At 40.5% G+C, this 25,284-nt stretch overlaps 4 protein-coding genes across 7 annotated transcripts in view; 3 read left to right on the top strand and 1 right to left on the bottom strand.

The window, feature by feature from the left end:
* Positions 1 to 3,172, top strand: part of LOC311016716 (adenylate cyclase type 6-like) — a 31,429-nt gene extending 28,257 nt beyond the window's left edge. Inside the window, exon 24 of the mRNA XM_084014614.1 lies at positions 563 to 3,172. Coding sequence (XP_083870740.1) covers positions 563 to 691 — 129 coding nt within the window. The 3' untranslated portion in view covers positions 692 to 3,172. The remainder of the gene's footprint in view (positions 1 to 562) is intronic.
* A 1,463-nt stretch (positions 3,173 to 4,635) lies between these two features.
* spmip11 (sperm microtubule inner protein 11) lies at positions 4,636 to 6,243 on the bottom strand. The gene is made up of 4 exons (XM_084015217.1): positions 6,096 to 6,243; positions 5,040 to 5,216; positions 4,827 to 4,950; positions 4,636 to 4,738 (listed from the first exon to the last, which is right to left on the bottom strand). The coding sequence occupies exons 1-4, from the start codon at positions 6,184 to 6,186 to the stop codon at positions 4,690 to 4,692; spliced, it is 441 nt and encodes a 146-aa protein (XP_083871343.1). The 5' UTR covers positions 6,187 to 6,243; the 3' UTR covers positions 4,636 to 4,689.
* Positions 6,244 to 6,942: 699 nt separating this feature from the next.
* LOC311017547 (polypeptide N-acetylgalactosaminyltransferase 6-like) lies at positions 6,943 to 14,860 on the top strand. Its single transcript, XM_084015965.1, has 11 exons — positions 6,943 to 7,186; positions 7,871 to 8,309; positions 9,109 to 9,281; positions 10,600 to 10,749; positions 11,353 to 11,587; positions 12,234 to 12,351; positions 12,445 to 12,645; positions 12,738 to 12,869; positions 13,027 to 13,128; positions 13,417 to 13,575; positions 13,709 to 14,860. The coding sequence occupies exons 2-11, from the start codon at positions 7,906 to 7,908 to the stop codon at positions 13,820 to 13,822; spliced, it is 1,788 nt and encodes a 595-aa protein (XP_083872091.1). The 5' UTR covers positions 6,943 to 7,186; positions 7,871 to 7,905; the 3' UTR covers positions 13,823 to 14,860.
* Positions 14,861 to 15,531: 671 nt separating this feature from the next.
* Positions 15,532 to 24,685, top strand: LOC311017549 (glucose-6-phosphate 1-dehydrogenase). 4 transcript variants are annotated; one of them, XM_084015968.1, is made up of 13 exons: positions 15,532 to 15,568; positions 17,374 to 17,495; positions 19,427 to 19,464; positions 19,567 to 19,675; positions 20,220 to 20,437; positions 20,865 to 21,023; positions 22,030 to 22,155; positions 22,427 to 22,520; positions 22,609 to 22,795; positions 22,897 to 23,132; positions 23,239 to 23,315; positions 23,465 to 23,557; positions 23,645 to 24,685. In XM_084015968.1, exons 1-13 carry the CDS (start codon positions 15,547 to 15,549, stop codon positions 23,733 to 23,735), a joined length of 1,572 nt encoding a protein of 523 aa, XP_083872094.1. In that variant the 5' UTR covers positions 15,532 to 15,546; the 3' UTR covers positions 23,736 to 24,685. The 4 variants fall into 4 exon arrangements, with proteins under 4 accessions (XP_083872094.1, XP_083872095.1, XP_083872097.1 ...); XM_084015969.1 differs by lacking the exon at positions 15,532 to 15,568 and adding an exon at positions 15,658 to 15,805; XM_084015971.1 differs by lacking the exon at positions 15,532 to 15,568 and adding an exon at positions 15,689 to 15,715.
* Positions 24,686 to 25,284: the final 599 nt, after the last annotated feature.

Genomic DNA, 25,284 nt, shown 5'->3' with positions numbered 1-25,284 from the left:
TTGGCAGAAGAGTGCAGGTTGTATATGGTCTCATAATAAAGTGGTAGATTATTCCAACAACCTCTGTTGATTTCTAAACTTTAATTAACACCCAAGGAGCCGCTACCTCCAAACGTATTGTGCAAAATGCATTTTTTTTAGTCATAGAAATATATATAAACTCTTCAAAAAAAATTTGGAAGCATTATTTCAGTCGATCATTCCTCCCCTTTAATAATAACAATTGGTATTGTATTTTACCTCGTTGTAAAGGTGACTAATCAGGCTTTCCAACGATATAAAATACAATACCAACTGGTATTATTAAAGGGGAGGAATGATCGACCGAAATAACGCTTCCAAATTTTTTTGGAGCGGAGCTTTAAATGGAGATTTTTATTGTCATTATATTTGGGATAAAGGTTACGTCTCTTCTACAACAAACAAACAAGTAACCTTCCATTGTGGAATTTTAAATGAAGACGAGGCCAGTTAAGTTTATTTAATGAAAAAAATGCTTTGTGTTCCTTAATTGAATCAGATATTTATAGCATTTCATATAAACCTTCCCGTTTGCACTCAGGTGACGACGGACCTCTACCAGGTGCTTGCAAACAAAGGGTACGTGCTGGAGTATCGCGGGGTGGTGAAGGTCAAAGGTAAAGGGGAGATGACGACCTACTTTCTGAACGAGGGGCCGCCCAGCAGTTAGCAGCCGTGCCCCCCCCCCCCCCCCCCCCCTCCCCTCCACTGCAGAGACACCGCTGAGCAAGGACTCACAGCGTGAGCTAACGGCTAAAACATAAAAAAAACTAGACACGCCGCCACTTGAATCCCAAGTAAAGAGGAAAAAACAAACTTTTAACGATTTCAAAAGGAAAGTGTTCTTGATGAGAGGAAAATGTTCTCGTTTGACAGCAATTTTTTGGCTCACACACATGTTGAAGGACGGGAGTTTTTCTCATGTCTAGCCTCTCTCTCAGGCTTCTTGAAAGATGCAAAGTCTGTTTATTTAAAACAACGCCTTTTAGCCTGTGTCAAAAGAAGATTAACGCTGTACATAAGGCTACTTTTGTTTTGTTTTTCTTTGTTTTTTCTGGTATTTTTTATCATTATTATTTCACATGACTTATGAACAGGTACTCATTTTTGTTTTCTGAATTAATTATTTATTTAGATCTTGATGTTTTGTGCAAAGGGTCCTTTATGAAAAAGTGTGAATACATGCGTGCACAAATATCCAGTTTATTACACGTTTATAAGTGTGTATGTACATGCATATTTGTGTGTGTATGAATATATGTATAAAGTGAGGAGGAATATATTGACCAAAGACTAAAGTATTTACTAAAAGCAAGAGACATGTTTTGATATGTTCTCGCTAAAGTCAGCAATGATCACCGCCTCTGTTTGGGTTTTTTCAGGTAGAAGGCCTGAAACTACTGGCAGCACCGGCTGCTCTCATTGTTCTATAAAATATGTAACAATTAATTTATTTTGTCTGTCATTCAGGCAGCAAAGAGCTGATCACGTTAACTCTAAATGATTATGTTGCCCTCAACTTCTAAACAAAATTACTGAAGACGACTAAGGATGTTATTATGATGAGGTGATATCTGAAATCTATATATTTTGTATTTTCTCCGGGGAGTAGAAGTAGTTCCAGCTGGGATTAGGATCCTCTTCGTGCTCGTTTCACGTCAGGTTTGGTTCCTCAGAGCTTGAGCAGCCAGGGTGCAGCTGGTTTCAGTAACACTAAATATCCTCACGACTCCTTTCACAGAAGTTTTGGGGGTTTTTTGTTTTTGTGCACATGAAAATGAAGGAACTTAAAACCAGAGCCATCAGGGGGGGGGAGACCTCGGATTTCAACGCAGTGGTACCACAGTCTGATTCTTCTATGAAGAAGAAATACATGAAGGAGAGAAATATATATTGATTTTGACTGAATACTGTGCTTTGTAATCCTGAAGGGGCATAACTATTTTCACTGTGAGGTTTTTATGATACAAACAAAAAAACTGCTTTCTTGCCAAACATAACCGCTTTGAAGCATGTCTGATTGTGGTATCTTGTTTTTACTTTCATTTTATTTCCGTTTTTATGTTTGTTTTAACGTAGGGTATTTTGTATCACTTCTGTATCCATCATTTGTATATTCTTAATGTTATTATTATTATTATTATTATGATGATGATTCTGATTAATTATTATGCTTATTATGATTCCATTCCAATGAAAAGGATCAAAGACCAGCACGCTTTCTTGTTAAAATGCCAGTTGTAAAGCTCAAGCTCACTGGTACCAACTGATCAACTGCAGCCAATGAATTCTGCTGTTCAACCCTGATGTACAAATACAGTATTCCAGCTGGTGGAAGGTGTGGTCGTGTACAGCAAGGAATCACCGCTAGCTGCCTTCGCAGCAGAAGCCGAGTGGTGTGTGTGTGTGTGTGTGTGTGTGTGCGATCACGCAAGCATAGCAGTAAACACACATATACAGATGATTCACTGTGCTTTTTTTTATTTATTTATGTTTTTTATTTATGCCACTACTGCAGTATTGTAACTCTCAGTCAGGCTTTAAGGTGACCTCTCCCTCCCACACATTCTCTTCTCAACCGTAACCAATGGCATCCCTGGTGTTACACTCAAATTGATATACCTACACGTATATATATTTCTTGTATTATTCCCCCCCACCACTCAGTAGAAGTACTAATAGCTGAGTTTGATTGCCTTAAGTTAAAACAAATGATAGAATATCACTGAACAGGAAGAGTGCCTGGACTGCCGATGTTTGGATGGAGAGGAAGGGAGAAAGGGCTCGTCGAGAATCATCTCCAGTTAACGTTCTCTTCGTTGCTTCGACTTTTTTGTAATCGGGAGAATCCCCCCCCCCCCCCCCAACAAAGATTTTTTAGCTCTTCCGCCACACTCAACAAATGGCAACCAACAGTTGATCATGTTTGTACCAAAGCCAGCTCATGCAGCCTTGCGCTATTGGTCCCCCCCCCTCCCTGTGCAATGATATTTGGCGTCGGGGGGGCGTGGTAGGAGCACCAGAGGACGGCGATGTAACAGAGATCACAAACGATCAAGGGAAACTGTGACGAATGAAGAGTGATTCATATAAGCAAAGAGATTTATAGGATGGACATGAGTTTATTAAAATGTGCTTTGTATGTATTCTATTTCTATTGGCTGTCCATAGACTTGTGTTGATTGTTAACTCTTGGGATGTTTTGGGGGGAACGGGAGAGGGGAGGAAGGTTGTCCCCATACTACTGAAACAGTGTTTTGCTCAGGCCTGATGAATCCTTCCCTATTTGTTTTTGGTTTTATTTGTATTTTTCCCTGAGTTGGAGGAGTTGAAAGGGGAGTTTTTATTGTTTTTTTGAAAGTTGAAGGACGAGAAGAGTTGAGGACTATGACAAAGAGAAAAATAACATTTCCCCTTGAAGAAAAAAAAATAATTAAAAAAAAATCAATGGCTGTTCTGTGTGTTCATATATTTCCTCATGTTAGATGTAATGCAAATATACAGGCGTGTCACACATTAGCAATATACACATACTCAAAAACTACATTTAGGTCCTTTTAAATGTTCAAAGCATCAACATTTGTGCTGACTTAATTATGTTATAATCTGACAACATTCCTGCTTTTAATGTTTCCACAAAGACCACTTCATGTTCACAAAGTTTCACTTATTTCAGAGATTATAAAGTTTATCAGACAGTAAAAGCTGGCGAGCACTAATTCTTAAAATTAGTTGATGACAATTGTAAGAAAGACTTTTTAAAAAAAGAGTAGCTTCGTTCACCAGTCGCCCTTTTTCACTGTGTAATAAACCGACTGGTTTAGAATACTTCAGGCTGCTTTTGCTGGCTCGCCACCTGTGTTGGACTGGTGGGGGGTTGGACCACCAGTCAAGGTGATGGACCACCAAAACAAGGCCACTGTCCATGATGGGAAGCCACTGTTATCTGCAGGCAGAGCTGCAGGGTCAGCAGCACCTCTGAGTGCCAGTTTGCACCATCTAGTGGCTATTTATGGTAAGTAACAGATTTTATATTTATTTTTTGGCACCCTAAGAACTGAATGAAATCCATGAAGTCATTTTGGGACATTTAATTTGACAGGTTGGAGCTTGTGTTCAAATCCAGCATGAGATTCTCCTCATCTTCGTCTCCCCGACGACCCATGAAAACAAGCCCGTATCCATCATCATCAAGATCTGAAATATTTAATCAGGACCAATAATGTAAAACGTGTTTTCTTTGCCGCTGCGTGGTGAAATGTTCCTGAATGTTTCTGGACTTCTGCTTGTTATCTTCCCTTATTTGAGACCCTCATGTCACCTGCTGTGCATCAGGTAAAGAACTCCACTGTTAAGTTACTAAACTTTCAACTAATCACATGACGATTACCATCTTCCCAAAATTCAGAAGTAGTTATTTTTTGTGTCCTCTAGAGGGCGTTTCAATATAACTGTCTGGAGCCCTTCAGAGGTGGCAAGATGACTTCCTGCCTCATGATGTGTCAAATTGACTTAAGATATAAATGTGGCAATTCATTAGGAATCATTTGTGTGTTGTACATTTCCAATGTTCAGATTCCTTTAATAAAAGTTCTGAGCTGTTAATGTTAAGAAGTGTTTATAATGTAAAAAAAAAAGATTTAAAAGATAAGTGAAGAAGAAAGGCTGTCAGAACATGCTGAAGTCCGGGTCTGTTGCTGACATTTCTTTTACAAACCTGTGGGGGGGGAAATAATGAGTCAAATACATTTATAAAGATGTATCTTGTATGTGAAGAAAATATTTGATTTGGAAATGTGACCTACTTTGTCATCTGGCTGTTCTTTCGGGGAAAGCGTTTGACGTGGGTCCAGGGTTCAGGACTGCTGGACACCATCCAGCCGTACTGCTGGTTGTCCGTTAGAGGCATTACGTACAGCTGGTTAGGAGCTGGAGATGGAAGGACACACTTGTCACCGGCTGTGATTTTCAATCCAACCTAATGTTTAAGACCCTTCATGTGTCCTATCTGTGCTCACATCTGGGCGTTTGAGCCCGTTTGACCATCTCTTTGTAGCGCTCCTGGCTCCCGCGGTGAAGGTCGGTGCTGTGAGGAAGAGGCTGGTGGGAAACGCTGCATGTGTCTGTACATCTGAGGGGTCCCTGTTGTTCCTGGAGAGACGGAGGCGATCCTGCTCTGATGGTAATCCCACCATCTGTTAAAAAAAATGTGTTCATATAGTAAAGACAGATAATTATATATATTATATAGATAAGATTTATTTGATCATTAAAGTTTAACTTGTATTCTACCAGGAGTTTATCGCTTGATACTTCCTAGAAATACTGATATAAACTATGTTATATAGGCCATCAAGGGCCATTAAAGACATGCATTTGAAAACATATTTCCATTTGAAAACATATTTCTAGTATTTGAAGGGTTGTGTAAGTCAACTCCAAATGAGAAAACATGTTTTAAATGATCTGCAGAAGTGCATGTAATTCCACAGTAAGATAACATAACATTTTATCCCCCCTTGAGGGTTTAAATCTTTACTATCGGATGTTTTTATGAACTAGTTTTATCACTTTATTGCTGAATTTATATGGATTGTTGTTGTTTGCAGTGGTGACATATAATATATATATAATTTAATTTCAAATCATATAAATATATTTCATATCAAAGTACTGAATTATAATTAGTGATGCATTAATGTACACGGTTAAAGTTGGGTAGTTATAATCACTTAATACACTGCTGAGTAGCTTCATTTAAAATAATAATATTAATAATATAGACAAAATCTAAATCTGCAAACTAGTAACTGGAACAAACAGTGAGGTAAAAAGTAGAATATTTGCTATATTTAAATGAAATTAAACTAGTTGTCAATCTCTGATTAAATCTTTAGTGAAGTTAAATATTATAAAGTCATATTTTAATCCTATTTTGAAGGCCCTGCTGAGGAAACAAACAGAAAAACAACTTGCTAGCTCATGTTAGCATTAGCATAAGTATCCTATTGTGCTTCTTGTTAGCTCGCAGCTAAGCTAACGGGTGTTGAGGGGCGGAGTCGCCTCCTTCTTACCCCGGGGAAGAGACGCTCCTCTGGGACTCACGATCAGTTTGTCGCCGATCGGGTTTTGATAACCGAGGAGTGTTACACCGAAGAAGGCCATTATAGTCCCGGGGAAACGGGGACACACGCAGCCTGGAGATCAAATCAAGACTGTAGTTTCTGCGTAACCATGGCGACGAGCCACGCCCCTTCCTCCCTGTGACGTCTCGCGAGGGAGACGTTGGAAACTCAACTGAGCTAAACCAACAAATAAAGCGGAAACAAAAACATGTTTTTAACAACAGAGAGCAAAACGTCACCATCACGCTTTAGTGGTTTTGTTGCTGCTGTTGTTGTTTATTAAATAAACAACAAATGTTTTTAAATGTTAAATTTCCGTCACCATGACAACAGTAGTAACGTAACAGTAGTAACGTAACAGTAGTAACGTCCTGTGAGTTCGCTTGGTTCGGTCCGGACCAGCTAGCCAGACGCCATTGTTGTTCTTCCCCCTCTTCCTCCTTCCTTCTAGACTTTTCTTCAGCTTTTCTGTGGCTCTCAACGTCACACACACACACACACACACACACACACACACACACACACACACACACACACACACACTCACACACACACACTCACACACACACACACACACACACACACACACACACACACACACACACACTCACTCACACACACACACACACACACACACACTCACACACACACACACACACACTCACACACACACACACACACACACACACACACACTCACTCACACACACACACACACACACACACACACACACTCACACACACACACACACACACACACACACACACACTCACACACACACACACACACACACGTTGTTGGTATTTGTTCCTGTTTTGGCCGCCACTTGGCTTGTTTTTAATTCATGTGAATAATTAAATGTACTTTTGAACTTGCTTATTAACAGCTTGTGGTATTTGAAGACAATAACCGGTTGGAGTAGTTGTTGCAGTCTATGACAGCTGATAGGGAACACACTCTGAGCTGGACAGGTTTTTATCAACAGCAGACACAGATGTCTCCTCATGACTGAGAGAAGAAATAAGAAGAGATAACGCCTAGTAAGTACTAATAAATGCATATTCTTAAAAATAATCTAGTCTTAAAGGCTCGGCATGAGGCCTGGTTTGACATTGTGTATAATAAACTAGGCTATATTCTTTATTCTGCATTTTGCCTCCAAATTGTGTTGCAAAATTGGACATTTTTGTGCAATGTCTTTAATTATTATTATTTTTTACTACTTTTCTACTTTGTAAACTTAAACAAGGTCTACTCACTTTCATGTCAGATTGTTTAATTTTCTTAGCTTATAACTTCCAGACAACACAAGAGTGTGACCTCATGTCACCACAGGGTGAATGCACAAGTTTATCATACACAAGATTTATGGATTTTACACCCTTTTTGGTATTTTTAATACACAAAATAGAAAGATATGTGTGCACTTTAAGTTCGTAAATGTATTTATTATTTTTATTAAACTTTTTTACGACATAACACAAAGACAATCTGCTCTTGAAGCTACTATTTGAGTGTTCAAACATGCAATCATTGTAAAAAACGATGTGCACCTAATAGAACAATAATAGTTTTATGTGTCCCGGCTGTTAGACTTTAGTTAAGACAACAATTAAGTGAAATGACACTTTGCATCTGAAGTGCCGATATTGTTCGAATGCATCAGTCTTTGCTTTGTTGCTTTTTCAAATGTGTTCATGCTTTTCTGCATTGTGTCTCCTCAGCTTTGTTTTTGGGCGAGTCCTCCTCTCTGCATACCATGGGTGTAACTTGCTGCCGACGCTCCCGAACATTTAAGTTTGTGGCTTCCTGCTTGCTGATACTGTTCTTGATGAAATGCTACCTCAACAACACAGTGCCACCGAAGCCGTCGACGCAGCGTCCCCTGAAGTATGCGGTGAAACCCAGAGACTTCCCCCTCCGGCCCGGTTTGCCTTGTCTTCCTGGCTTTTACACCCAGGAGGACCTGAGGCCCCACCTCCAGAGGCCTCCCCAGGACCCCAGGGTGCAGGGTGCCAGTGGCAAAGCCTTTGTGATGCTTCGAATGACTTTTGATGAACGGAAGGAGCAATCAAAGTTGTTCGATAAGATCCAATTCAACCAGTTTGCCAGCGATCGGATCTCCCTGCACCGCGACCTGGGCGAAGACACACGGAGTCCAGAGTGAGCGTTATCCATTGTTCATTCATTATCACTGATTTGAGGATTCTGAGGGACGTACGCTGCCGTTCAAAGAGTTTGGAATCACTTTTTAATTGATTAAAACTTCCATTTAGTGATGAAAGAGGAGAATAGTGTTATTCCCCCAAAATACCCTCCAATTTTTAATTCCAGTGTTCCAGTGACCCCGGCCACAACAAATGGGCTCTTAATATTTTATATAATATATTATGTTGTATATCCTCCTGAAACCCAGGGGAAAACACGTTTTTCTATTCTCTCATCTTATTTATTTATTCATTTTGATCTGACATGCTCTTTTGGGCTAATTTGTGAATTCCCCAGTAGATGCAATCAATAAAGTTTATCTTATTTTGGCGGGACCTTTTTCTTTTACTCGTTGGGAAGATTGAAGAGGTTTAAACTGTGATTAGTTTAAACCTCTGTGATCTGATACACTATAACCGTCTATTACTATGAAGTGCTAAAGCAACACGCCTGCTAATTAGAGCTTGTCATTATTGTGCACTTGAACGCCGAAACAAGAACCTGTTCCTGTTTAAACCTGCACACACTTAGTCTATCTGTAGCCCAGCGGTGTCTTTTCATCCCTCTGTCCTTTCAGCTGTCAGTCTGGTTGAACAATTAACCATCTTTTGTTGTCCACGTGTAAAACAAAGAGGACTTTCTAAAACCTAAAAGCATGAAATGCTTCGTTGAAACGCTTCGAGCCAAACTTTGAGGAACTGTACGTCTTGTTGCAAATCTGATACCTGCTAACGCTCAGTTTGCCTCCCAACAGTTGCCGGAAGCAGAGGTTTTCGCGTTGCCCCGGCCTCCCGACCACCAGTGTGATCATCGTGTTTCACAACGAGGCCTGGTCCACTCTGATGAGGACGGTCTACAGCGTCCTGCACACGGCCCCCGCAGCCCTGCTCAAAGAGATCCTATTGGTGGACGACGCCAGCACGGACGGTGAGAGTCTTCACGGCCTGTTAAAATTCACATTGTGCATCACTTATTTCTAAAATATCCTTTTAAAATCTCTTATTTGTGCAGACACACTGTAGTAGAGGAGGCCGTGTTCACATCCTTTACTCAAACGCAACACACGGGCAAAATACAGTCTATTATTAGCTAATTGTTTTAATTAAGAAGCATTTTAGTGTTGATTCAAAGATTCAAAGGGTTTATTATCATATGCACAGTAAAGAAACGTGTTTCCCTATACAATGAAATTCTTCGTTTTCCAATCATTTAAAAGGCAGCCTGTGACACATAAATAAAAGAAGAATACAAACTGTGCACTTATAAAATGTAATCTCTGGAACTAATTATAACTCTTTTACTGAATGTTTCACAGATTAATTTGTACATTTTGTGTCATAATTTATAAGATTATCACATATTTTGTAGATATAGATCCCAATTAACTTCTACTCTAAGTAAAGTAAAGTAGGCCTGAATCGTTATCGTGGAGCAGAAAGTACAATATTCCCTTCTGAAATATAACAGTAGAAGTGTCAAGTATTTGTACTTAAAGCAGCTATTATTAATATTTATACACTGCTGCCCATAAAGTTTGAATCTTTTGTTTTCCTCTTTCTTCCTATTAAATGCATCAGTAATCACCTTTAACCAGGTGCATTGATCACATTATGTGTACCCAGGTGGAATTAATTCATGCATAATCATTTGTGTGACGCTATAAAAGACAAAGACATTTGCAAATTATTTCAACTTTATGGGCGACCCTGTATCTTGGTAATCAAAAACAGGTAAATGATGACCCTGCTACAGAATAGGCCCTTTTCATAGCAGCCGTTTGGACATGCATAGCGGGGTAAACAGGTGTAATAGAGCGGGGAATGGATCCGCCCAGAGCCGATCATCCAGCCAGACCTGCAGGACCAATAAAGTCCCCTGATCTTCCCCTGATGCCGATCTGTCCAGAGAAAAGCTTTGGTTGCTGCTATTTGACATTTTTAAGAAATGCAGGGAAGCCGTTTCCTTTCAGGGGTTTTGTCTTGTTTTTCGTGTGTTATGGGCTACAACTGCACTTCACTGTGGCAGTTAATGATCCTTGAGAAGCTGCCCCACCTAAATGGAACAGGGCCATAATTAACATTATCAATTTCACAAGTGTTTAGCCTGCAATGACTTTCAAAAGATATCTGCTTTGTTTTTGGTTTGACTCGTTTGGTTTCACCCTTACAGCCCTCACACTGCAGCGACCTGCTTTACCTGTATGTCTCCATGAATCCACTCGTTGACTGTCTCTCGCTCTCTTCAGATCACCTCAAGACTCGTCTGGATAATTATGTGCAGAAGCTGAAAATAGTGCGTGTTTTGCGCCAGAGGGAGCGAAAAGGCCTGATCACAGCCCGACTGTTGGGAGTGCAGGCTGCACAAGGAGAGGTCCTCACCTTCCTGGATTCCCACTGTATGTGTGTGTTTTTTTTATAATTAAGACCAATTTTCTCTTAAAGTGTTACCAATACCAACAGAGTGCTACATTTGATAGCGATATTTCCATTTCATCGTTCCCTGAGGTGAATGGAATTAATGCAGTTGTGTAACACAAAGTCACAGTAATGCAGCATCGCCTATATGTTGGACCAAACTCCAACTCAAAATCCACTAGATTAAATCCACACCACAGCCTGTGTTTGGGTTGTAGCTGCTGCAGCGCTGGGCCAATCACCGGCGTATAAATACTCTTTTTATCTTATTTTTTTAGATCTGGGTACAAAAAGGATCAAACGCAGTAATCGTCTGACTGGAGAAGTTTAGATACTGCTTGGTGATTTATTTCGGTATCGATACCCAACCTTACCCACAATGCTTTCAATCATTTGCTGTTATTGTCTGTTGGTTTAAAAACCATGATGGTGTGTTTCTCTGAAGGTAAATGGTGGAAAAGGTATAAGTGAAATCTACAGTCAACATAATGACCAACACTCTCCCAGCTGCACACCTCTGATCGTGAAAACTAATTTTACCGACTGACAAATGTCGCTGCCGTCTCCTACATTCCTGCGTTTAGGTGAATGCTTCCCCGGATGGCTGGAGCCTCTTCTGGCTCGGATAGTGGAGCAGCCCACTGCCGTGGTGAGCCCCAGGATCGCCGTTATTGACCGAAATGACCTGAGTTTCAAGAAGCCGGTGGCTTTCTCACCGCGTTACATGAGAGGGATATTTAACTGGATGCTCAACTTTAGATGGGAGGTCATCCCCAAAGAGGAGAAGGAGCGGAGGAAGAATGAAACGGATCCCATCAGGTAGATATGAGGATCTCTGTCGAGGCTCTTTGTAGCCTCTTGGTTTCAACAAGCATCTACATCAAATAGCCTACACATAGTGCCTGCAAACTCCATGAATACAGACACGATTTCTGGATGATACTATAATTATAGAACTTTTTAAAACAGTCCTGAAAATCCACTGACACGTTTTAGAGATACCTTGCTGATAGCAAATGTGCTGACATTTTTGGGAATATGCTCCTTTGCTTCGTTTGAAGGAGTTAGACGAGAAAGCCGGTACTTTTTTCTGAATGGGAAACTTAAAGGAACAGTGCGTAGAATTGAATGCCGTCTAGTGGTGACTGAATGCCAGTGCGCTCACCCTTCCTTTTTCAAGTGTGTCGGAAAACTACGGTGGCCTTTGGGAAATGTAAAAAACATTAAAAATGTAGATAACGTAAAAAAACAAACAAAAAACATGTTAACGTGATTATTACATATTGTTGTCTTTGGACTGTTGGCCTGTTTTCTACACGTTTACCCTGCAGATGTGAGAGTGGTGTGGATTTTCTCACCTAACTCTCTGAAACGAAGCAAATAAGAGTATTTCCCAAACTGATCATTTAAATTAGATGATTTATGGCCGTTGCTATAGTGACTGATTTGTGTCTTCATTTTGTAGATCTCCTACTTTTGCTGGTGGCCTGTTCTCTGTATCTAAAGCATACTTTGAGCATATTGGGACTTACGATGACCAGATGGAGTTCTGGGGAGGTGAAAATTTGGAAATGTCCTTCAGGGTAAAAGCTTTTCAATGTTTTTTTTATGTATGTATATATGTTTTATTAAGAGCTTCAGTCTTACCTGGTGCCACGTGTCCCCCTCTACTGCAGGTCTGGCAGTGTGGAGGTCAGATAGAAATTATCCCCTGTTCTGTTGTAGGGCACATTTACCGTAAAAAAAACCCAAACAAATTACCCAGAAGCCAATTTATGATCACCCGCAACCTGGTGCGCCTGGCGGAGGTCTGGATGGACAACTACAAGTGGATCTTCTATCGTTCAAACAAAAATGCTGACTTCATTTATAAAGCGGTTCGTACAAATATACAGTATATTTAACACCCATGGAAGTTACTCACAGTATATATATATATTTATATATATCACTCATTTTTCACCCACAGAAATTATTTGGAGATGTTTCCGAACGGCGTAAACTCAGGGAGAGATTAAGCTGCAGGGACTTCACGTGGTACCTGAACAACGTTTATCCCGATGCCTACGTGCCCGACATCCGGCCGATGAAAAGCGGACAGGTACTTATTTTATATTTATGCAGAAAATTGACGTTAGTTTTTCCAAATCAATGTCCTATAACTTTGAATCGACCCAGTTTACGGAACAGAATTGATCTTATTTAATCCAAACCTTGAGACGATCAGTTAGCTGTCCTGTTTCATTATTTTCCTGCAGTTGCAAAATGCTGGATTGAAGTGCTACATGGACGTGAAGAAGAAAAACGGGAAATGGGCGCCTCTTCCATGGATAAGATGTAGTAAGAATGCTGCAGCGCAGGTACGTTAACGTCGGTGAGATCAGTGTCTCTCTACCTGGGGGCCAGAAAATACTCGGGGGGGAGATATAGAAAGAAATAGTGTTCTTTTACACAAAGTTATTTTCATTTCTTTTACATATTTCTGACAAAATATGGGATACTTTCAGCCTGTCAGATTGAAAGAAATAGTTTCCACACTTTATTTTAAGGGTTTTAGGCAACAAGGTTGGGAATCCCTGTCTTACATCGTAATATATTGTTGCTACTCATCTTAAAAATACTAATATTTGTTATGTATGTCTTTGTAGACCTTTGAGTACACATCCCAGCAGGAGCTTCGGCTCAGCGGCGGCAACCATTTATGTTTACAAGCCAAACCCGGAAGATCTCGCGTGTCTCTCCGAGTCTGTTGTTTGAAGGGGAAAGGGACCAGAGTCGTGCCCGAGCAGGTGTGGATCTTCACGCAGGTACGACATGTCGACATCAAACGACTTTTTTCAATTTTCCTCATTCTGCCCTCAAGATCTCTGTTTGTTTTACAGTTTAAAAAAAACATCCAAAATGTCCTCCTATTACAGTTTTCATTGTTGTCGTTTTCAGACAAACCATCTGATGAACAAGGCGTCTGGGACGTGTTTGACGGTATCAGAAACCAAAGCGATCATGCTTACCTGCAACTCCACCCGAGTCACCCAAAACTGGGCCTTCGTCTGAAGCCAGGCATGATGTTTAATATGTGATGTTTTTTTAAAAAAGTAAAAAATATCTCAATACAGTTCTCTCATTAAAAGAGTAATGTGTTCCTCCTTGTGCAGCTTGAACAGCCGAAGCTAATAAGAGCCTTCAGCAGTTTTCTGTTCAAAACAACTCACAAAGAAACTCATGAAGAGGGTGTTTTGTGTTGAACATGCCTTCTGGATTTGGTTAACTCAGACTATCCTTGAATTAGATTTGCGTGAACTTTAAAGGGTAATTATTTTGCACAGAACAAAAGTTGCTCCAGGAGGGCATAACTTTAAAACCAGTACCAACAGGAGGAATCGTTACAGTGAGATAAAAACCCTTTCTTTCAATGTGACTTTGGGGCATGTGAGTATTCAAGTATAGGATATAGGTCAGGTATTTATATTTTTCATACGGTTAGAAAATTCCATTAAAAGACCAAAAAAAAGAAAAAAAGAGAAAAAAGAACACAATTATCCTTCTACTGCCTCGTGTTGCTTGTGGAGCCAAATCTGGATGTTATTCCTCTGCACCACAATGAGCTCCATTGTTGCTCCATTAAAAACACATCAACGAGCCACACTGATGCAAAATGCTGTTTTTCTGAGCTCACTATATTTTTACTTTTTGTAGAGATATGTTGTTCTCACAGGACGGCGATGCTGCAAAACACAAAACATGATGATTGTACGTAATGTGATGCTTCGCTGTAGAATAAACGCAGCAATGCAAATAGGCAAAAGTTTTCATTTAAATAAATATAAATAAATGTCACTTTCACCAAAGCAGGTAACACAATGGTGAGCCTCGTTGCCCACTAATGAAAGTATTGCAATATTTATATAGTTGCAATATTACAAACTGGGTGCAGAATTTAAGTTTTTCCTCTGTTATATAGACCATTTAATCGGAATTGCATTGCCAGGCAACAGTATGGGTCCATGTTCACTTCCTGTCAGCTGATGTCATGCACATACACCGCAACACACACACATTTGTAATGGTCTACACACACACAGATTAAAAACTATGCATACAATTTGGAAAATTTGAAGCTCATGTATCAACAATAAGACATTTTTCCCCTTTATCAAGTAGAAATTCTCGGCAAGGCAAATATCACCTTTCAACAACAAGGTAATTCAAAGTGCTTTACATAAAACTTTAAAAGCATTGGAAATAAACACATAACAAGCAAATAGAAATAGAAATAAAAAATAAGACCAAGAATATCAAAGGAATAGACGTTACAGTGCAGTATGAGGAATGAAGAAATGTTATTGTTTAATGAAAATGTATTGTATTGTGTACGGAAAAATCATTACTAAATCATAAATGACTGATATAATCATCGTATAGGCCTGGTACAACAATGACAGGGACTATTTTACTGCACGAGTAGCCTACTTTTATAAGTAAGGGTTTTTTACGTGTATATAAAGTATTTATATGTATATTAGTAGGCTAAGTAAAGGCAAGTTGATTAGTATTGATAGCAGCTCTACAGAGGAAAATAAACACATTAATAGGAAAAGCACTGAAATGAAAAGACAGTAAGTAGGCGTAGCCAAAGAGAGATTGTATTTCAAGATAAATATTTCCTCATACTCGACTACTTTGTTCGGTTTTCCTTATGGGCAGTGTGTGTGCGTGCGCGTGTGACATTAAACCACGCCCATCGGCAGTCTCGATGACGTCACGTGTCGGTCACAGTGATGGGAAGTCGAGCCAGCGCTGGTGAGTTGCTCCCAAACCAATAAAAGAATCGCTCTGTGTTCTTTTTTTTCGTTTTTCTCTCTCTTCTTCTTCTTCTTCTTCTTCTTCTTCTTTGTCACTTGAACAGGGAAGTAGGCGGGGCTCGCAGCGACACTGACGGACTCGGCTGTGAGTGAGTGAGTCAGTGAGTCAGTGTGTGAGTCAGTGAGTGAGTGTAGCTAAACCTGCTGTCAGTTCAGGGGTTTTAACGCTAACTTCGTAAGTAGAAGCGGGGTTTTTTTTCCAACTTCTGTGTTGCGCTACCTTAACCGCCGGCGCTCGCGCACGTCTGTTAGCTTACGTTGTTAGCTAGCCTAGCTGCTGAGTGCTAGCCGCGGTGTTTATGTGTGTTGCTACGCCGTCATGTTGACACAACGGTGTGTGAAGCCGTCTCTCTGGTGACAGGGCGGTTTTTTTACTATTAGGTATTGATTAGTTATCCCAGCGTGCAGTCAAGATGGTTAAACTACGTTAGCTAACTGTCCGTCGGGCCGTGTTATCGTGACGGACAGCGTCATTACCGGGGTCGTTTAGCCTCTAAATACGGGATTTGGTTCGAGGATTTCACTAATATCATTAGTTTGTGCCGTCTGACAGATATCCACGTGTAATCCCCTCCGAGTGTTGTTTGGGTTTTTTTTAAAGGAGCTTTTCATGTCGGAGATTTTTTGGCTTTGTTTAAGATAAACTTCACCCACAAAAACGACCGTTTTGCGATGAAATCACTGATAAACCTCAGTACTTCCTGATTTGGGTCGTCGGTGTTGTTGCCACATCGATTTATTCTCAAGGAAATCCAAGATCGTTATCTCATATGTGTTGATCCTAATCTGTGAATGTTGAAGGAGGAAGTAAAGGGAAGATGCCAGAGTTTTTTCTTCCTGTTAGGACTGGTTTAAAAACAATGCTGATTTTATCAATTAACATTATAGGATATAGGGGGGAAAAAATCACATTTGCGAGGCTTAAACCAGTGAATGAAACGATGCATTGATGATTAGAATAGTTGACGATTTATTTTCTTCTTTTTGATTTTAATTGACCCTTTATTTTTTATTTGGTATGAAAATCTTGCTGCTTCCACAGAAACCAAATGTCAGACTTTTTTAAATCACTGGAAACACTAATGAATATATACGGATATTTAGGGTGCTGACAGCCTTGGTCACATATGACTAAAGGCCTTACAAACTTTATTCTTACATTTTTTTGTCTATTTATTAAATCATCTGCAGCATACACGAGGATATTTGGTAAGCTGCATATATTTCATACCATACAGGAATACATGGACATCAATTGCTGCCTGAAACAGTCAGAATAATTGTGCATTTGACGCTCTGCAGAAATGTGGAGTTAAACCTGGCTTGTAGAAGGCTCTCCCCTCGAAGTTGATTAGTTGTTTTGGTGATTAAAGATTTCTATAGTGGATTATTTTTTCATGCTGAATTACTTATTTTCAGGCCTTTTGCATGATGCTAATTGGAGAAAGTTAGTGTTACATCTGTCGATTAAATTGACTAATTAAATTAGTCGAGTGTTAGTTGATTTAAGGATTTCTTTAGTCGGCTCTAGTTTGTGGTAATGGAACTAAAAACATTCCACCACTTTGCACTTTCTTGTTCTTGTTGTATTCAACACAGTACACACATTTTGTATATTAATTATTATGCAGGCCTGGACACGGTGGTACATTCCTCTTAGGAAGAGCACAGTTTTTGTCTTCTTGATGGTCGGTTCAACAGGTAAAAGGACTAATAATTTACTGTTCTTTTCTTTCTTTTTAGAGAAAATGAATAGCATCCCCCTCTCCCGGTCCGAGGTGTTCGGGGAGCTCAGGAAGGAGCTGCATGAAGATGAAGAGTTCCATCAGTCTGACGCACACGTCTTCATCATCATGGGAGCCTCGGTGAGAGCGGGGAAGGGGAGTCCCAATCAGGGATTTACGTAAATAAGGGGTAAAAATGGGGAGCTGATGATGCAAAGTACATTTGACAAATGAAATGAATATTATAATATATTAATATTATTATTATTATTGGCACATTAACACTGCAGGCAACTTTAGGCAAGAATCGTTGGTCTTAATTACAAAGAATGAGTGTTGAAATCTCTTCTTTTTTTTTTTTAGTACTGCAATAATTGCACATGATTCGTGTGGTTTAAGGAAATGCTGAAATTCTTTCACCAAGATTTGGCAAACGTGCATCCAGGCTGCTTTCAAAAGCCTCAAATTGAGACAGTGATCACCGCAACTTCCTCTTTGCTCATCATTTAAATCGTATTTATCACCTCTGACTTGTGTTCCGTGACCCGAGTTCTATTAACCTTGTGTTTGATGTTGAATCATCTAAACACATTTCTTTTAGTGCTAAAGTAAAATGAACACTAAGTTGATCCATCCCAATAATGTGATAAGGAACTCTTTTACTACTTCCTCGTTCTTGTCAGGTGTCGATTTCAGGAACTAAAAAACATTTCAGGCAGAATGTTGAGACCCGTTTCTTAATTTCTCTGTTACACCATGTTTCTCTCTTCTTCTTCTTCTTCTTCTTCTTCTTCTTCTTCTTCTTCTTCTTCTTCTTGTGATTTGTATGGAATTCAGAGCATATCTATTGCATCTACACTGCTCTCATTATGGCGACAGCTGTGCTGCCATTGCTTTGTTTTTGATGCTGGATAATTTTAGCTTAGCGACATGCTTGGCGACAGTCATTCGTTGTCCTTTCACAGTGTTGTCAGCCGGGAGATAAGGGTGCTTTTTGCAGTGTCACCGACAGTCAGCGTTTTTCTTTCAGCGGCCCGTTGAGGTCAGGAGGAGTCAGGCTCACTCCGGTTGTACTCGTTCTGTAGATATGCACGTTGTCACGCTTGTTTCCAATGGCTGCGCCGCAAGCTTGTTTTTCATGTTTATCGCCCAGTGATTACATGCAGTCACACCACACTTTGAAACATTTGCTCACTACGACTCATTCAGTAGTTGGAGCTGTTCAGCTTCAGCTTGATATGCAAGGTTTGTCCAACAGGTTTGTCCTCGACTCATGAATGACTACCTGTTTAACCTAAATGTGACATGAAGGACACTTTTGTTTGGCTCCGAGCTTTAAACACACACTTTAAAGAAGGAGCTGGGTTTCATGTTGAGTTGTCTTAAAGGGAGAAATCAGATTGTGATTTGGACCAACAGTTTGCTTACTTTGTAAGGGCTCTGTCCACGTAGTGCCTTTCCTTTTCTTTTTTTACCGGCAGCGTCTTGTTTCAGTTGTTCCCAATGAGGAGACAAAAGGTGGCGTTTCTATTTATTTATTTTTTTGTGCAGCCACTCGTAGCGCTTCACGTTACAAGCGTTGGTGAGTTTTCTGCCTGTCTGTCTATCCTGAGCTGTATGTCAGTCGGATTAGAACAAAGACCCAAACAGCTGCTTTTCTGCCACATGGTATGCAAACACAGACCTTTTATTTAAGTTGACTTCTAATGTCCTGCTTGTATTCATTTAAGGTTCACCCCAGGTCACTTCTAGTTTGTGAGCTCCTCCTGTTCAACCACGAAACAACACGTTGGCGCCGGGCGGCGTCTCTCTTTGTCTCCACGCTGCCTGGTTGGCGCTTTGCTCTCAGTGGGATTACCACGGCTGTGCGATTCTTAAATAAGCCAAGCCTACTTACCTGTTGCTGACGTTGTGACCTGTAATGTGTGTCATCTTGTGTCATAATTCCCACTCTGACAAAGTGCTCTGGTTAAATGAGCTGTGCAGTAAAAAAGAAAATCAACACTTAATAAATCCTTTTTGTAATTAGCATTTATAAGGCTTGTGTTCTGATTGTGTGTTTGCACCTGCAGGGGGATCTGGCTAAGAAGAAGATCTACCCGACTCTATGGTGAGTGAACCTCTGACCCCGGTGAAAGGCTTTCTGCCTGAGGAATGATGTCTGATCTGGAGCTTCTGCAGACTGACCCATAGTCTCTCTGCTCTCTCCCAGGTGGCTGTTCAGAGACGGCCTCCTCCCCGAGCAGACCTATTTTGTGGGCTTTGCTCGCTCTGACTTGACGGTCGATGCCATTCGGGCTGCTTGCATGCCATACCTGAAGGTAAAACTGGACCTTTTGACATGCAAATTAATTATTTAACGTCAGATAGTAGCAAACTAATACACTAACACTGTTTAACATAAAAACCTTTCAAAGCAAAAAATAATAATATCACTCCTCGTCCGCCCTCCATTGGTTGAATCCTTAACGTGACGATGAACCTGCAGAGAATTATCACCTTAATCTGCAGCTCTGCTTTCTGGCTCCTCAACCTTCCTGTTTCAGTTCACTCTCATCACGTTCAAAGTGTCATGTTAAATTTAAAAGGATGATGTTTGCTGCCCCCAAGTGGCCAGATTAAGTATCCTCCTAGTGGTTCATTTTGACAATTCAGAAACTCAATAAACCATTGCTTGTATTTCATGAATATTCCATTCCACACTTGGTGCTTCCACACACACACGCACACACACACACACACACACACACACACACACACACACACACACACACACACACACACACACACACACACACCTGACTGCATTTTTAAGCATCCTCATTGAATCCATTTATGTGTAAATGTGCCCACCCTTCCACCCAGGTGACAGATAAAGACGCAGAGCGGTTGTCCGCCTTCTTCAGCAGGAACACGTACATCAGTGGGAAATATGCAGATGAGAGCTCCTTCTCCAAACTCGACACACACATCACGTCTCTCCCCGGAGGCGCCGAGGCAAACAGGCTCTTCTACCTGGCGCTGCCGCCCACCGTCTACCACGATGTCACCAAGAACATCAGGCACTGCTGCATGAGCACCAAGTCAGTACACTTCTCTCACTATACTGCTCTTTATGGAAAGCTTTGTTGTTGTTTTGAGTGCATACAAAGAAATCCCTCCACTAAAATGTGATAGTAGCCTTTACATCACATAAGACAGCACTAGCACCTTGGTTCAGAGGTGTGTATCGGGGCGTCTGACTTGCAACATTACCAACATCGTTGGTTGTTTCCATTGTTCTGTCCGCTCCATTTATAACAACGTGGGTAGGGTGAATAAGAGAAATGCCTCCTTGATTGTATGATGTGATGCAGTTTAAGAGCACCGCAAAATGATCATATGATTGAATCAACTTTTCATGTATATTTAAGTGGAAACCAGGGATGATTCAGATGGAGGTGATGATCTCTATGAATGGAAGTGGACCTGACCCTTTGCTCTCTGTGTGCGTGCATGTATGATGAGCAGAGGCTGGAGCAGGGTGATCGTGGAGAAGCCGTTCGGACACGACCTCCAGAGCTCCGAGGAGCTGTCCGCTCACCTCTCCTCCCTCTTCACCGAGGAGCAAATCTACCGCATAGATCACTATCTGGGCAAGGAGATGGTGCAGAACCTCATGGTGCTCCGGTGAGAAAACCCTTCAGATATTGTCGATGTTTGCTGGTGAACATGTGCAGACGAACTACCATATGAGATTTTCGATATTGAAAATTGCATATCCATCTTCGCTGGACATCCATAACTCCACACTGAGAATTTAAGATAGTTTTGGTGGATATAAGGATGGAATGCAGGAGAGCATAGATATCATAACGTCTACCATTCTTCCAGTGATGAACCTGTGACGTTATGTAACTGCGTTATGGCTCCTGCCATCCCTCAGTGGAACAAAGTCTCAGAGAGCCTGGCTGACCTGAATTTATTATGAGCTGAAATATTAAACAATAAAGGAGATATTCCCACCGATGAGTTATATAATAACAACGTCCAATTGAGTGAATACAAAAATACACTGGGTCAGATATGTTTGTAGAAATAATTTGGAGAAGATAAATCATATACATGTATTTAACCTGTTTGAAATAAGAAGCAAGGAGATATGAAAAACAAATATTAGACAGTAAAAATGATTGTGTAAGGCGCATTTCATAGTATATCTATGAATATTGAGGACATGCCACATCGAAGCCAAATCCAGCCTCTTATAACATTTTAATTATTTTCACTTGGGGACAGATCTAATTGTGATTTTTGATTGATTTGAAGTCATTCTTGTAAGAACAGCATTTTTAAGTGAGTTGCATCCTGATGAGTAAAAGTCTAATCAATACTTCCAGCACATCTTTCTTCTTGCTGTTAATTTTCTATGAGCGTTGTAATTCTTTTGAGTGGGAAACGAGAATTATCTTTTTTTCCCCCTTTTTCTTTTTTTAAACGTAATTTAAATTATGCAACACTCCAGTTTGACCTGGTTTGCAGTAATAAAGCCTCTCTGAATATCACAAAAAGAACATGAATTGGCCTCGAACCAAGAACAAAACAGGAGATAATTGTTTATGCATGAAGTCACAAACAGAAGTTCTTTTGTTTGTTTGTGTCTGAACGGAGAACAATAATTTGATCCTCATTGCAGGTTTGGGAACCGGATCTTCGGGCCGATCTGGAACAGGGACAGCGTGGCCTGCGTGGTTCTCACCTTTAAAGAACCGTTTGGCACTCAAGGACGTGGAGGCTACTTCGATGATTTTGGCATCATCCGGTGAGTGGAAAAAAAACAATCCCTAAAGGTTTTCTATGGACTGTAATATTATTATTATTCTTTTAATGGGAAGTTATATAAGAATGTTATATAATCAGGTTAAGTGTTTTAATTGATGACCCCTAGTTATGAATGTTTGCGTACTTTTCATCATCATTATAAATGAGGATTTTTACCAGTTTTACCGGTTATAACTTAGAACATGATCCCCGCCGTCACATTTCCCCTCTCTGTCTGTCATGTGACCAACTGCTGCCTTTGTGCCGATCAGCGATGTCATGCAGAACCACTTGCTCCAGATGCTCTGCCTGGTTGCCATGGAGAAGCCCGCTTCAACGAGCTCTGATGATGTCCGGGATGAAAAGGTAGACACAGACACGCGACGCTGCGCTGAGGAACACGCTGTGGTTTCTGTTTCTGATGGCGGCGTCTGTCCTCTCCTGTTTGTCGTAGGTGAAGGTGCTGAAGTGCATCGCTCCAGTATCCATGTCGGATGTGGTGCTGGGTCAGTATGTGGGCGATCCAGAGGGCGAGGGAGACGCCAAACTGGGTTACCTTGATGATCCCACGGTTCCTAAGGGATCAACTCAGGCCACCTTCACCTCCGCCGTCCTTTATGTGCACAACGAACGCTGGGACGGTAAACACACCGTGCCCTTTTTACAATACAATCCCTTCTGATCTCACATCCCCCCCGTGCTCTTTCCTAATGCTGTGGCATCCAAATGTTTGTCTCCTCAGGTGTTCCTTTCATCCTTCGCTGCGGAAAAGCTCTGAACGAGAGGAAAGCCGAGGTGCGACTGCAGTTCACAGATGTCCCGGGGGACATTTTTGGAAATCAGTGTCGCAGGAACGAGCTGGTGGTGCGCGTTCAGCCCAACGAGGCGGTCTACGCCAAGATGATGAGCAAGAAACCCGGCGTCTACTTTAGCCCTGAGGAAACTGAGCTGGACCTCACCTACAAGAGCAGATACAAGGCAGGTGGAAGTCGATTTGTTCATGCTGAAGCCGACGATTTTAAATAACACGACAAAGAAATATCTATATCATCTTCAATTTCTTACATTTGTGTCTTGTTTTCAGGATGTGAAGCTTCCGGATGCTTACGAACGTCTCATCTTGGACGTCTTCTGTGGGAGTCAGATGCACTTTGTACGCAGGTATGTCTTGTTTTCCTCACTTTTAAACCAAACCTGTCAGTAAACCTACCAGTTCTTCACACTAGGTGGCGAGATTGAGCTTCTTTTCTCTGCCTCAGCATGAAGCAAGCAGTTGTTAAAACCTCATGCTGAATCGTTTCTCATTGCAGTGATGAACTTAGGGAAGCATGGAGGATCTTCACTCCTCTTCTTCATCACATAGACAAAGAGAAGCCCAAACCCATCTCTTACAAATATGGAAGGTAGGAAAAGTTATTCACCCTCAATGAATATCAGAGAATGGGTTTAAAACAGAGTAATGATTGTGATCGTTTCTCTTTTCTCCTCAGCCGGGGCCCGACAGAAGCAGACGAACTTGCAAAGAGAGTCGGATTTCGCTACGAAGGCACTTATAAATGGGTCAACCCTCACAGACTGTGATGTGAGGAGATGAGGGAGGAGTCGAGTTAGAATAGTGGGAAGGGTGCAGCCGGGGAAGGTGAGCCGTGTCGTGTTCCAGTACTGGAGTGTCTTTTCAGGAAGGAGGCGTTTCCACTATGTGGATCCATCGCAGTAGCAGAAACGAGCTGTTATTTCTCAGGTATGGCAATGATTCCTCGGAGCCAGTTCATCAGACATGCAAAAGAGAATAATGACGACCGCATAAATACTTATACTGCAGTTCTGGTGGGACCAAATCAGTTGGAGAGGGATCAAATAGAAAATAATCTGAACCAGGATATTCTTGTGAACAAAATAGCTTTCTGATGAACTAGCCCCGGGTCCCTGTCTCTATTAATTAGGTCATAATTTGTCAGGATGGTAAATGGAATAACAATAGCAGAGCAACAACAACAGTAGTCAGCTGAGTCATGCTCACTCAGTGTAGCAGCGGACCAGAGATGAAGGAACAACAGGAATGATTGTTCACCAGCCGTCACTCTGAAAAACCATTGTGATTGTAATACCATTATGCTTGGACTGCATTCAATAATCACACTTAGTGGAATTTCTTTTTGCAACCTGCATACATAATATACAGATAAATAGGCTCTCTTGTTTAAAAAGAGCAATGCAGGCAGTTTCTCTTCAAAGCATTCATACTGGAATAGTCTTAAGTGTCCTTGTGGACTAACAAAAAAAAGCTCCCTGTCTTGTCTATTAGCCTTCTTCTGAGCTTCATTCCCTTTTGTTTACATTTTGTGGGGTTTATTTAAGTTGCTGATGTTCATTCCATATTTGACAATATTCAGACAGCAGCGGTGTCTTACCACAGGTCAACACTGAATGTCTTTGTAATGACGTACTGAATGCAGCTGTTAACTGCAAACTCACATGTAAAGCTAGCTACATTTCCACTTCTTGTAATAAAAGTGTTGCTTGTCTGTTAACATGTTTCATGTATGTTTTTTATTGCTTAATACACGACATCTAATGTTTTACTTATTTCATTTTTACAAAATGCACCGTGACCTTTGACCACCAAAATCTAATCGGTTCAAGCCTTGTGTCCATGTGAACATTTGTATAGTATGGAACTGAAAAATATATCATCATAAGTCATAGTATATTATGTTGAAAAGTCAGGAAAAAAATCAGTTTCGCAAAAAGTCATGAAAAAAAGTCGTAGTATAGTATGTCAAAAAACAGTAATGAAAAAAGCACATTTCGTATGTCATAGTTTTGCATTTCAAAAAAGTAATGAAAAAAAAATCAGTTTCATATTTCGAAAAAAAAGTAAATTTCATATGCTGAAAAAAGTAATGAAAAAGTCAGAATAGTACGTTGAAAAATAGTTTTGCATGTCAAAAAAATTTATGAAAAAAAGTCAAATTTGTAAAAAAAATCAAATTCATGTCAAAAAAGTAATGAAAAAAATCATAGTATAGGATGTAGAAAAAAAGTCAAATTCGTATGTCAAAAAAAGTAATGAAAAAAGTCACACTTGTATGTCGAAAAAAAGTTATGATAAAGTTGTAGTATGAAAAGT

Source organism: Eutrigla gurnardus (assembly GCF_963514095.1).
Source record: "Eutrigla gurnardus genome assembly, chromosome: 8".
NCBI classification, from domain to species: domain Eukaryota; kingdom Metazoa; phylum Chordata; class Actinopteri; order Perciformes; family Triglidae; genus Eutrigla; species Eutrigla gurnardus.
Note: the sequence above shows the minus strand (reverse complement) of the source record. Positions and strands in the feature narration are given on the sequence as shown.

What these genes read in the sequence shown, in the direction of transcription:
- LOC311017549 (XM_084015968.1), top strand. Translation starts at nt 15,547, where the DNA reads ATGGGAAGTCGAGCCAGCGCTG. An exon ending in CTTGCATGCCATACCTGAAG is followed by an intron (nt 19,676 to 20,219) that starts GTAAAACTGGAC and finishes CCTTCCACCCAG; the next exon opens with GTGACAGATAAAGACGCAGA. An exon ending in ATGATGTCCGGGATGAAAAG is followed by an intron (nt 22,521 to 22,608) that starts GTAGACACAGAC and finishes TGTTTGTCGTAG; the next exon opens with GTGAAGGTGCTGAAGTGCAT.
- spmip11 (XM_084015217.1), bottom strand. Translation starts at nt 6,186, where the DNA reads ATGGCCTTCTTCGGTGTAACACTCCTCGGTTATCAAAACCCGATCGGC. An exon ending in ACGGGCTCAAACGCCCAGAT is followed by an intron (nt 4,951 to 5,039) that starts GTGAGCACAGAT and finishes TTCCATCTCCAG; the next exon opens with CTCCTAACCAGCTGTACGTA. An exon ending in AAGAACAGCCAGATGACAAA is followed by an intron (nt 4,739 to 4,826) that starts GTAGGTCACATT and finishes CCCCCCCCACAG; the next exon opens with GTTTGTAAAAGAAATGTCAG.
- LOC311017547 (XM_084015965.1), top strand. Translation starts at nt 7,906, where the DNA reads ATGGGTGTAACTTGCTGCCGACGCTCCCGAACATTTAAGTTTGTGGCT. An exon ending in AATGAAACGGATCCCATCAG is followed by an intron (nt 11,588 to 12,233) that starts GTAGATATGAGG and finishes TTCATTTTGTAG; the next exon opens with ATCTCCTACTTTTGCTGGTG. An exon ending in CTGACTTCATTTATAAAGCG is followed by an intron (nt 12,646 to 12,737) that starts GTTCGTACAAAT and finishes TTTCACCCACAG; the next exon opens with AAATTATTTGGAGATGTTTC.